Here is a 12,242-nt window from a genome sequence, read left to right on the forward strand (position 1 = left end):
CTCTTCTCCAAACTGTTCTTCTCAGATCTTTCTCCACGTTCTAGTCGTTTCTCCGTGTTCTCGTCGTTCCTCCTCAGATGTTTCTCCGTGTTCTCGTCGTTCCTCCTCAGATGTTTCTTCGTGTTCTCGTCGTTCCTCCTCAGATGTTTCTTCGCGTTCTCGTCGTTCCTCCTCAGATGTTTCTCCGCGTTCTCGTCGTTCCTCCTCAGATGTTTCTTCGCGTTCTCGTCGTTCCTCCTCAGATGTTTCTCCGTGTTCTCGTCGTTCCTCCTCAGATGTTTCTTCGTGTTCTCGTCGTTCCTCCTCAGATGTTTCTTCGTGTTCTCGTCGTTCCTCCTCAGATGTTTCTTCGTGTTCTCGTCGTTCCTCCTCAGATGTTTCTTCGTGTTCTCGTCGTTCCTCCTCAGATGTTTCTCCGTGTTCTCGTCGTTCCTCCTCAGATGTTTCTCCGTGTTCTCGTCGTTCCTCCTCAGATGTTTCTTCGTGTTCTCGTCGTTCCTCCTCAGATGTTTCTCCGTGTTCTCGTCGTTCCTCCTCAGATGTTTCTTCGTGTTCTCGTCGTTCCTCCTCAGATGTTTCTCCGTGTTCTCGTCGTTCCTCCTCAGATGTTTCTTCGTGTTCTCGTCGTTCCTCCTCAGATGTTTCTCGTGTTCTCTCGTCGTTCCTCTCTCAGATGTTTCTTCGTGTTCTCGTCGTTCCTCCTCAGATGTTTCTTCCGTGTTCTCGTCGTTCCTCCTCAGATGTTTCTTCGTGTTCTCGTCGTTCCTCCTCAGATGTTTCTCGTGTTCTCGTCGTTCCTCCTCAGATGTTTCTTCGTGTTCTCGTCGTTCCTCCTCAGATGTTTCTTCGTGTTCTCGTCGTTCCTCCTCAGATGTTTCTTCCGTGTTCTCGTTCGTTCCTCCTCAGATGTTTCTCCGTGTTCTCATCGTTCCTCCTCAGATTTTCTCCGCGTTTCTCCTCAGATGTTTCTTCGTGTTCTCGTCGTTCCTCCTCAGATGTTTCTTCGTGTTCTCGTCGTTTCCTCCTCAGATGTTCTCTGTTCTCGTCGTTCTCCTCAGATGTTTCTCGTGTTCTCGTCGTCCTCAGATGTTTCTTCGTGTTCTCGTCGTCCTCCTCAGATGTTCTCTTCTCGTCGTTCCTCTCAGTCGTTCCGTCGTCTCAGATGTTTCTTCGTGTTCTCGTCTTCCTCCTCAGATGTTTCTCCGTGTTCTCGTCGTTCCTCCTCAGATGTTTCTCGCGTTCTCGTCGTTCCTCCTCAGATGTTTCTTCGTGTTCTCGTCGTTCCTCCTCAGATGTTTCTTCGTGTTCTCGTCGTTCCTCCTCAGAGTTTCTTCCGTGTTCTCGTCGTTCCTCCTCAGATGTTTCTCCGTGTTCGTCGTTCCTCCTCAGATGTTTCTTCGTCTCGTCGTTCCTCCTCAGATGTTTCTTCGTGTTCTCGTCGTTCCTCCTCAGATGTTTCTTCGTGTTCTCGTCGTTCCTCCTCAGATGTTTCTTCGTGTTCTCGTCGTTCCTCCTCAGATGTTCTTCTCTTGTGGCGTGTCCAGGGGTTCAAAGGTCACCGGCTCCACGACGTCCTGGCGTCTCCAGGCTCGGCCGACCTCACCGCAGACGTGGACTTCAGTTACCTGCGCAGGTGTGCGGGGGGCGTGGCCTGTGTAGGACCTGTCAATCAAAACACCTTCCTCCGAAACATGGGCATCGACGCAAGACTCCAGGTGAGAACTAAACCAGGACTAGACCAGGACTAGACCGAGACTAGACCGAGAACTAAACCAGGACTAGACCAGGACTAGACCAGGACTAGACCGAGACTAGACCGGGACTAGACCAGACTAGACCAGGACTAGACCGGACTAGACCGACTAGACCGAGACTAGACCGACTAGGACTAACCAGGACTAGACCAGACTAGACCGAGACTAGACTAGACCAGGACTAGACCAGGACTAGACCGGAGACTAGACCGGACTAGACCGAGGACTAGACCGAGACTAGACTAGACCGAGACTAGACCGAGACTAGACCGAGAACTAGACCAGGACTAGACAGGACTAGACCAGGACTAGACCGAGACTAGACCGAGACTAGACCGAGACTAGACCGAGAACTAAACCAGGACTAGACCAGGACTAGACCGAGACTAGACCGAGAACTAAACCAGGACTAGACCAGGACTAGACCAGGACTAGACCGAGACTAGACCGAGAACTAGAACCAGGACTAGACCAGGACTAGACCAGGACTAGATAGACCGGGACTAGACCGGGACTAGACCGAGAACTAGACCGGGACTAAACCAGGAACTAGACCAGGACTAGACCGGGACTAGACCAAGAACTAAACCAGGACTAGACCGGGACTAGACCAAGAACTAAACCAGGACTAGACCAGGACTAGACCAGACTAGACCGAGAACTAAACCAGGACTAGACCGAGAACTAGAACCAGACTAGACCGAGAACTAAACCAGGACTAGACCGAGAACTAAACCAGGACTAGACCGAGAACTAGACCGGGACTAAACCAGGAACTAGACCAGGACTAGACCGGACTAGACCGAGAACTAAACCAGGACTAGACCAGGACTAGACCGAGACTAGACCGAGAACTAAACCAGGACTAGACCGAGGACTAGACCGAGAACTAAACCAGACTAGACCAGGACTAGACCGAGACTAGACCGAGAACTAAACCAGGACTAGACCGAGAACTAGACCGGGACTAGACCGAGAACTGAACCGGGACTGAACCAGGACTAGACCAGGACTAGACCAAGAAGTAAACCAGGACTAGACCAGGTCTGATCCAGGTCTGATCCAGGTCTGATCCAGGTCTGATCCAGGACTAGACCAGGTCTGATCCAGGTCTGATCCAGGTCTGATCCAGGTCTGATCCAGGACTGATCCAGGACTAGACCAGGTCTGATCCAGGTCTGATCCAGGTCTGATCCAGGTCTGATCCAGGTCTGATCCAGGACTAGACCAGGTCTGATCCAGGTCTGATCCAGGTCTGATCCAGGTCTGATCCAGGTCTGATCCAGGACTGATCCAGGTCTGATCCAGGACTAGACCAGGTCTGATCCAGGACTGATCCAGGTCTGATCCAGGACTAGACCAGGTCTGATCCAGGACTGATCCAGGTCTGATCCAGGACTGATCCAGGTCTGATCCAGGTCTGATCCAGGACTAGACCAGGTCTGATCCAGGACTGATCCAGGTCTGATCCAGGACTAGACCAGGTCTGATCCAGGTCTGATCCAGGACAGGTCTGATCCAGGACTGATCCAGGACTGATCCAGGACTGATCCAGGACTGATCCAGGACTAGACCAGGACTAGACCAGGTCTGATCCAGGACTGATCCAGGACTGATCCAGGTCTGATCCAGGTCTGATCCAGGTCTGATCCAGGTCTGATCCAGGACTAGACCAGGTCTGATCCAGGACTGATCCAGGTCTGATCCAGGACTGATCCAGGTCTGATCCAGGTCTGATCCAGGTCTGATCCAGGTCTGATCCAGGACTGATCCAGGTCTGATCCAGGACTAGACCAGGTCTGATCCAGGTCTGATCCAGGTCTGATCCAGGTCTGATCCAGGACTGATCCAGGTCTGATCCAGGTCTGATCCAGGTCTGATCCAGGTCTGGTTAGTTCTGTGTCAGGTCCTGTTGAGGTCTTGTCCGGACTCGGCCTCTCGCTCGGAGCTGCTTCGGTCTTTTCACGTCCTCATGGATCCGGGACAGATGGGACACAGGTTCCAGTTCTTCGGAGTCCTGCCCCTGAGCCGAGTCCAGAGACCGAGACCCCAGACCGGACTGAACCTGACCAAGACCCGGAGTCCAGCTCCGCTCCCCGTGGCCGGATTCACCCGACTCGAGTTCTCCTGAAGAACGTCGGAGCGGAAATCACCCGGGAACTCAGAGGAACTTAACCTTTTATGGAACTGAGTTAGTGACTGTGTTTTTCAAATCTGAGTCGTTCGTTCATTTGTGTGACGGGGTTCTATCTTACTGTAATAACGATGGCGTAGTCAGAAGGATGTTTTTTGAGTGTTTAATTAGTGTTCCCAAATAAAGAAAGTTTGAAGAGTGCTATACAACAAAAAGTGAAACAATAAAGAAAAAGTATTTACAATATATACAAACACACCAGCAAAAGTCTGCTTAAATCTCTGGTATATTACCTTCCTCTTCCAGGTCCAGGTTGGAACTGACTGAGGGAGGGAGAGTGGCTCTTTTATCCCCCATGACTCCTCCCCCAAGCCAATTAACAAAGAAATGTGGGTTTTCACCCTTAAAACCCAAATTACTGATAACAACAAAATTATGTAAAACCCAGAAAAATACAGTAAATTAAATGGCCATATCTCTGCGCCTGTAGCAGCAATAGGAAATGAGCAATAAATATTTTATTATTAACTGTGGTTTTTTTTTAGTGATGACGTCGCAGTGACGTCACATGCGAAGATCCCGCGCACGAAACCGGAAAAAGGAAGTGTCAGATCAGTGCTCTGTTTGCCAGTGGGCGTGAGGACAGGGGATGGATAATGCGGAAAGGTAGATGGAAGACGAAGGTTATGGAGGTGAAGGATTTGGCAGCGGACTTGTGTGCACCCAAGGTACTGCGGTGGTGAGCGGACGGAAAATATGTAGCGGGGACCAGAGTGGACAGACGAGGAGTGAGCAACAGAGCGGGAACGGTGCGGAATGAATAATCAAAATAAAACCAACAATAAGAAAATGAAAAAAACAAATATTTTCTTCATTATTTGTCTCCAAAACCAAAAAGAAAAACAGATAATGATTTGTTTTTTTTCAGTTTTTAATTTTGTGTTTAAATGAAAAATGAAAAAAAAAAAGGATAACGGACTGAACCAGGACTAAAACTGGACTAAAACTGGACTGAACCAGGACTGAACCAGGACTGAACCAGGACTAAACCAGGACTAAACCAGGACTAGACCAGGACTAGACCAGAACTGAACCAGGACTAAAACTGGACTAGACCAGAACTGAACCAGGACTAAAACTGGACTGAACCAGGACCAAACCAGGACCAAACCAGGATTAAACCAGGACTAACTGTTTTCAGTCCCAGTCTGGTCCTGTCTGGTTCGGTCTCAATCACAATTTGGTTCCAGTCTGGTCCCGGATCTGGTTTAGTCCTGGTTCAGTCCGACACTGCAGTTAAAGTTTTTTAAATTTTTCATTTAAACAAAAAATCGAAAACTGAAAAAACTCATCTTTATCAAGAAAATAGTCGTTTTTTAATTTTCTTAATTTTTGGTTTTATTTTGAAAAACGTATGAACGAACGACACACGGGTCAGAAAGACCCAAATAACTGTAACTGAAGTGAGTCTGAGTCTGACGACAGAAGAGTTTGCGTCGCTGTTTCCCTCTGGAGGTCGAGTTGTTCAGAAGCGACACGAGGATCAAGAACTCAAGTCATTTAGTGATTTGGAGGGAAACAGTTTGTTTAAACTTGTTCTGTTGTTTATATTTATTTGAAGAAATGTGAAATATGTGACGTTCTGTTTCAACAGGAAACGTCTGCTCCTCGTCTCTGATTTTATAAAATAAATTTCACCCCAAAAAATGCGACTTATGTTTTTTTTCTTCATTACACATTTTTTTGGCTGAAGTGAATTTGTACTAAAAGATTTAAAATAAACTTATGTGAGCAAATGAGGATTTTACTGATAAACACAGAAAAAACAGTTTCTGCTCCAAGAAGAACTTTTCCTGACACTTCGTCGTCTTTTATTTTTATTTGTCAAAGCATAAATATTGTTTAAATGAAATGACCTTTTTAATGTTGCTCGGTAACAGTTAAATAATCTTTATTTAAGTCAGGGGTCGGGAACCTTTTTGCCTCAGAGCCGTGAGCCTTAGAATATATTTTAAGACTGAATTGAACTAAATGTGAGTATAATAAGCTTCTGAATTTATTCTTTTAATAAATATTATTTTAATATATATTTATAGTCCAGACGCCGTCTCATGGTGTCTCCATGTTCCCAATGTTCCTCCAATTGTGAATCTATGTTCCCTGTGAAAACCACGGGCCAGAAGCATGTAGAACTTTGTACAAACTCACCACACGTCAGCAGAAGATCTGAGTTCAGGGAACAGAACTAAACACACGACGGGAGCATCACCGGAGCTCAGCTCCTCAAGACTCAAGACGGAGCTGAGGGTCCAGTGTTGGTCAGAAGGTCCGGAGGCTCCATCCTCAAAGGACTGGGTCTGTCTTCTGTGCGCTGGTTCTGTGGACCACAGGTCCGGACGGGCGGCTCTGGTTCTGAGTTGGTGTAAAGAATCTGGACAGAAGTGTGAATCCAGTTTGGTTGGTTATGTTGTTCTGAGCGTCCGTCCCCCCCCCCCCCCCCGCTTCAGCTCATCTGTTTCTTCTGCTGAAACACTTTTCATGTGTTTCATTTGCAAACAGCTGATGTTTCATATCCATGAGCAGAGATGAACAAGAGCTCGGAGGTCAGTGATTTTGCCTCTTTAACAGATCTGTGGAGAGGCGAGCCGCTCACTAATGCACGTTTTTAAGGTATTTGTGAGTAAAACTTACAACTGTAATGAAATAAATGCTACAGGTTTGAGTCTGATCCAGAGTCTCGTGTCGTTCTGACGACGCTCGATGGAGGATTTATGCGTTTTGATGTAAACGAAAACTTTTTTGAAAACGATGCCGTCTGTTCGTTTGCAAAACAGAGGGAGGGAAAAATTTGTTTCTCAAAACACCCGGCTGCGTGATGAAAGCATTTGAATTGAACTTGTATTGACCTGCACAGTCGACAGTGGGTCTTTTGCTGTTAGTTATAGTAAGATTTGTTAGAAACACTTTTCAAAATTGTTTTCCAGAAAGCAAAACATCCACCGTTTAGAACAAATAGAAAAACTGGAAAAGGAGAAATTCAAATTTGTCAAACAGACTTGGCAGCTCATCCAAGCTGCTCAGTTCTGGTCAGATGCTGGTGGACACTGCCTCATATCTGCCTGAAGGGGGCGCCAACTACACAGAAACGACTCTGAAAGAAACACACCTGCTTGTTTACAGTTTCTGTTAGTGTAAGTGTAAGTGCAGTACAGGAGACAAAGCAAACAAACTGTAAACAAGTAGGTGTGTGCATTTCAGAGTAGTTTCAGTTTTTCAACGTTTTCGATAAAAAACAAACAAACAAAAAAACGTGTCTATTTGACAAACTGAATCCTTTGCTATGGATTAGGGATTTTACAAACAAATAGGAAAACTGTTAGGAAAAGCTAGAAAAACAGCTATGAACATAAACTTAACTGTAATAAGTCACCACCCATCACCCACTTTGTCCACTTTCTTTTTGTTTCATGTGCGGAAGAAGAAGAGGAAGAAGAAGAAGAAGAAGAAGAAGAGGCTCCTGCATCATCTTGAGATGAGTTTTTGACAAAGCCCTGAAGTATTGAAGTGCGGTTTCTTTGCTTGAAGATGCTACTTGAGGTGCTGCCTATTTTCTGCAGAAAAGGGATGATGGATCTTCATTCTGTCAGCAACTTCTGGGATGAACTTTGGAGGTCACGGTCATTAATGGAACGACAGTTTCTTCAATCTGAAAAAAAGAACAAAGAGAAAGTATTAAATCATATAATCAAGCGTAAGACAACCCCAATACATTTTAATTTGTCAATATTCTGACTATATTTTGGTTCATTTATGTGGCACTAATTCAAATTTAATTATTCTTATAATTAAAATACCAAATATAATTAATACCAAATTAATTCAGTAGGTGTTGGTAATGGCACAATGACCTTTATCGTTTATATTATTGTATATATTAATGTTTATTAATATATAATTCCTGTTTTTATTGCGTATGTAATTTTAAGTGCATTATAAGTATTAACAGCAGTATGGAGTTACTTTTATGGAGTTACTTTTATGGAGTTACTTTTATGGAGTTACTTTTATGGAGTTACTTTTGTCTTATTAATATTCACACATACACAGATGATGGTCTACAAATAGTGATTTGTTCATGTGTTTTGATCCACAAATGCAAATTTAATATTTGTAATTTGTATTTTGGTCTTTACAAATAGAGTTTGTATTTGTAAATATATTTTTTTTCATTTGCAAAAAATAATAACATTTGTAAAACTGAAAATTTAGTTTGTAAAATGTGATTTGCATTTGTGGGTCAGCAGTTAAACAAATCCACCGGTTTCTGGTATGATGTAATTTTGGAACAGTTATTTTGAGAAACACACAAACTCAGACAGATCCACAAACTCGTACTTGACCAGCAGGTGGCAGCAGCTGACACACGAAACATCTGACACTGAAATGGAAGCATCTCTTTCTAACTTAAGGTCACTTAGGCTAATGTTTACATTTATCAAACGCCTCAACAGCAAAGGACTGAGCAGTAAAATGACAAAAATCACACACAGTTCTGGAGATTTTGGATATGTACATATTGTTCACATTTGCAGAAACGCCGATTTCAGTGAAATTTGAAACAGTTGCTAAACACACTGCCCTAAAGCTACTGAATGCGAAAATATTGAATTTGGTGTGTTAGTTATATTACTGGACCTGCAGGCAGAACACAGTGAGGCTCATTAAAAACTTTCTGTCTGCGTGTGTCTGCGTGTGTCTGCGTGTGTCTGCGTGTGTCTGCGTGTGTCTGTGTGTGTCTGCGTGTGTCTGCGTGTGTCTGCGTGTGTCTGCGTGCGAGCGGCCCGGTCGCGGCCCGGTCAGCGCCGCTAGCCGCGTGGTTAGCATAAAGTAGCACCACTCGCTAGCGCTGTTCTGAACGCGCTAAAACAGTTTATCGCCGTGCGATATTATAAGTTATGATGCGAAATAAATATTTGTGACTGTTCTACGTGTTACCCGATCGTTAAAATGTACCTGGCCTCCGGTAAATCTCCCAATGCAAATGAGACAGCGGCAACTAAGGCTGAGAGATACGTCATCGACAAATTCGCTCATTTCATTGGTAGTCTTCTCGATGTCGTCAACAACAACTCGCGGTCTCATTGGAAGCTGTTGATGACGACATCGAGAATGCCGTGCTACCATTGGTCGATATACAGAGACTTCTTCTCTGGGGGCGTCGGAGCCCGGTGACGGCATCAACGAACCCGCCAATGAGCGGGGCGGATACCCGGCCAATGAGCGGGGCGGATACCCGGCCAATGAGCGGGGCGGATACCCGGCCAATGAGCGGGGCGGATACCCGGCCAATGAGCGGGGCGGATACCCGGCCAATGAGCGGGGCGGATTACTCGATGACGTTTCGGGCAGTAACAACGCGCCGATGAGGGGGGCGAATCCCAGCGCACTCGAATGAGTTCGAGGGGGAGTCTGTCAAAGACGTTTTTAACAACGCCGATGATATTATTAGAAGTAATAGATAGTATAACCTGTAATTGGTTTGGTGTTTGTGTACAGTATAATTAATACTGCAGTTCTTAGTTCACATTTGAAGTATTTAAAGGAACTGTGTTGTGTATTATATGTATGTTTTATTATTGTTTAACTGTATCACGTGTAGCATTGTTTCATTATATGCATGTATTTATTTATTATATTAATAATAGAGAAAAATGTACATTAAAAGTACCCATTAAAGAGAAAAACCTGATTTGTTCATAGTTCAAAGTCAATTTATTTGTCACATACATTATTACATCAATATATAATTGCAGTAAAGAAATCAAACATACCAATAAATTACATTAAGTAACAGAAATAGGAAAAGTAAGGTTTGCAAAACAAGGATGGCATGATCTCAGCATGAGGTGAGTGTGGACCAGGTGTTGGTGGTCAGCCTCCACACCGCGTCAAGGTCCCGGTCCTCGTGGAGGAAAAGCATGGCACTGGCATTGTTATAGCTCAAGCATCATTGCACAGAAGGGGAGCATCGCATTTCTGAACTTATCAATGTCAATCACAGCAGACAGTAGTTTGTGTGTGTCACAGCAGACAGTAGAACGTGTGTAAAACACATTGTATTTCTTATCTTATTGTTAATCACAGCAGACAGTAAAATTCATTACATAGAAGGAAGGGGGCATGACATTTCTTGTCAATGTCAGTGAAAATTGTGACTCACTACATAAATCCAGGTGAGCGTGTGGACCGGTGTTGGTGTTAAGCCTCCACACCACGTCAAGGTCCCGGTCCTGGTGGAGGGGAAGTATTTACACACACGAACTACACAAACACAAACTATTTACACCATCTGCCCCAGCAGGAGGGTGTGAGCAGTTCCGGGAGCTCAATCCGGGTTCATCTCCTGCTTCTCTCTCTGCCAGTCGTTCTTCCTCGAGCACACGTATGTCCGTCCCTGGCGGAAATGTCCGGTCTCTTTCCGCCGAGGCTGGCCACACTGCGTGCACCGGGGGGGGTCCCTTGTTGTAGATCGGGGCAGTGCGGCAGCAGGCGGACCGTGCGCGGGCGGGGCTGCGAGGAGAGGACGCTGTCCGACTGGCAATGTCCAAGAGAGAGCAAGGAGAGGGGGGGGGACGGGGAGCTCCCTCACCCTCTGCTGGGGCAGTGAGAGGTCCAGGAGAGGCACTGTAGCCCGGGAAGAAGGTCCTGCTGCAGCTGCGGCAGCTGCTGGTGGTGCGGCCAGGACAACAAACACAGGTGGTAATGGTGCTGGTGCCAGTGGCAAAAGCGGTCGGCCTTCCTGGTGCTGCCTGGCCAGCGTGTGCTGCCGCTGGTGGACCCACCCAGTGTACCAGCACTGGTGCCGCCGCTGGTGGAGGTGGCAGCGCTGGCGCTGTCGGTGCTGCTGGTTGGAGTCCACCTGCTGCAGCGCCTGGTCCCGGTGCCAACAGAAGCCTCTCCTTCTCTCGCAGGGTTGCTGTGTACCTAAAAACACAAAACATAATTCAAGGACAGAATGTGGTTAAGTATCCAACTGTGGTGAAGTAGTTGAAATTGACAGTAGGTGTGGCTACAAATATCAAACCTACCACTGCGAGAGCGTCCTCCGGTTAATCTCAGCCAGCTGGATCGGCGCCCGAGCCATCAACCTCTGGCTGCCCAACACAAGGTTGCGGATATGGTGGTAGTACATCAGAATGTAATCCCACCTACCCCTCCGTACCCCCCGGTGAGAGTAAGTGGAGGCGGAGTAGATGAGACACAATTCTGTGCACACCGCTTCCATAATCCGGCTTGCACTGGGCCAGGTGGCAGGTCCCGAGCTTTCCCCAGTCAGGCAGCTATAAAGACGGAATAGAAAAGGCAGGAGCCATCATGAGGACAGGCTGTCACATTTCAACATGTAACTGCTTTAACTGAACAGGTATTTACTGTGGGCTTACCGTTTTAGGCTTTCCAGCCCAGGGACGCAGGGGTTGGAAGGCTTGCCTGACTTGAACCGCCCCGAGTTGGCCTGTCCTTGTAGCGAGGGGGGTAATTCACCCGGGCCTTGTCTTGGGGCGACAAGGCCTCGTAGAGGGCGATCAAACGATCTACCCCCCTCTCGGACAGGGCCGCTTGCTCCCGCAGCCCCACCAAGGCTCTGGCCAGCTCGGCCACAGCCAGGTACCCAGGCTGGTCATCTGGTCCTCTATACTCCTGCACACACACACAGAAGCAATAGAGGAATACAGAGTAATTAGTCAGATGAAGAGCCGTCGCCGCACGCGTGTACAGAGAGAACGGACGCTCACCTCAGCTGGCTCTGGAGGAGGTGTCGAGGACCGGCCTGGGGACTGGAGCGCGGGCTCAGGGGCGGGAGGACCCGCCGGCTCGAGCGCAGGTGCTTCGTCAGCTGGAGCCCATGACCACGGCTCCCTGTGAGGCTCGGGGAAGTCGCCCGGTGGAGGAACCGTCACGTCCTCCACCTCTTCAGGGGCGCCATCCATCTGAGGGTCCTCAGAGGGCGGAGGAAGCAAGTTCCCCTCCTCGTCCGTGTCCGGAGTGTCAGGGTCCAAGCTGACGGCCTGCAGCGCTCGGCCCGTCTGGGAGTACAGGTACTCGATCCCTATGAGTTCCCCTAAAATTCAACACACAGACACAAAGCGCGCAACCATTTTCATATTACTGGCCGAATTTACAATTCTTTGGGAAATTACGACGTGACGGTTCTCACCTGTGTACTCCCTGGGCGTGGTCGAGTCCCCGAAGACGCTCTCGCCTAGCACCTCTCGGCTGAGCTCTTCGAGGGAGCGCTGCAGGGGGCCACCGAATGAGCGGAGCAGGCGCTCTTCCTCCGCCATGGACGCCGCCCT

At 47.4% G+C, this 12,242-nt stretch overlaps 2 protein-coding genes across 2 annotated transcripts in view; one reads left to right on the plus strand and one right to left on the minus strand.

The window, feature by feature from the left end:
• ndufaf7 (NADH:ubiquinone oxidoreductase complex assembly factor 7) overlaps positions 1–5,597 on the plus strand; it is an 18,144-nt gene extending 12,547 nt beyond the window's left edge. The window contains exons 9-10 of the mRNA XM_055149180.1: positions 1,545–1,715; positions 3,661–5,597. Coding sequence (XP_055005155.1) covers positions 1,545–1,715; positions 3,661–3,885 — 396 coding nt within the window. The 3' untranslated portion in view covers positions 3,886–5,597. The remainder of the gene's footprint in view (positions 1–1,544; positions 1,716–3,660) is intronic.
• A 4,599-nt stretch (positions 5,598–10,196) lies between these two features.
• LOC129407731 (uncharacterized) lies at positions 10,197–12,230 on the minus strand. The gene is made up of 5 exons (XM_055149735.1): positions 12,104–12,230; positions 11,663–12,007; positions 11,331–11,538; positions 10,977–11,228; positions 10,197–10,872 (listed from the first exon to the last, which is right to left on the minus strand). The coding sequence occupies exons 1-5, from the start codon at positions 12,228–12,230 to the stop codon at positions 10,197–10,199; spliced, it is 1,608 nt and encodes a 535-aa protein (XP_055005710.1).
• Positions 12,231–12,242: the final 12 nt, after the last annotated feature.

The sequence above is a fragment of the Boleophthalmus pectinirostris genome, unplaced genomic scaffold (assembly GCF_026225935.1).
Source record: "Boleophthalmus pectinirostris isolate CB_2022bp ecotype Guang Dong unplaced genomic scaffold, ASM2622593v1 HiC_scaffold_13, whole genome shotgun sequence".
Classification (NCBI taxonomy): domain Eukaryota; kingdom Metazoa; phylum Chordata; class Actinopteri; order Gobiiformes; family Gobiidae; genus Boleophthalmus; species Boleophthalmus pectinirostris.

Coding starts and splice junctions, on each gene's coding strand:
- LOC129407731 (XM_055149735.1), bottom strand. CDS start 12,230: ATGGCGGAGGAAGAGCGCCTGCTCCGCTCATTCGGTGGCCCCCTGCAG. Junction 12,008..12,103: donor CACGCCCAGGGAGTACACAG/GTGAGAACCGTC, acceptor GTTGAATTTTAG/GGGAACTCATAGGGATCGAG. Junction 10,873..10,976: donor CGGAGGACGCTCTCGCAGTG/GTAGGTTTGATA, acceptor TTGTGTTTTTAG/GTACACAGCAACCCTGCGAG.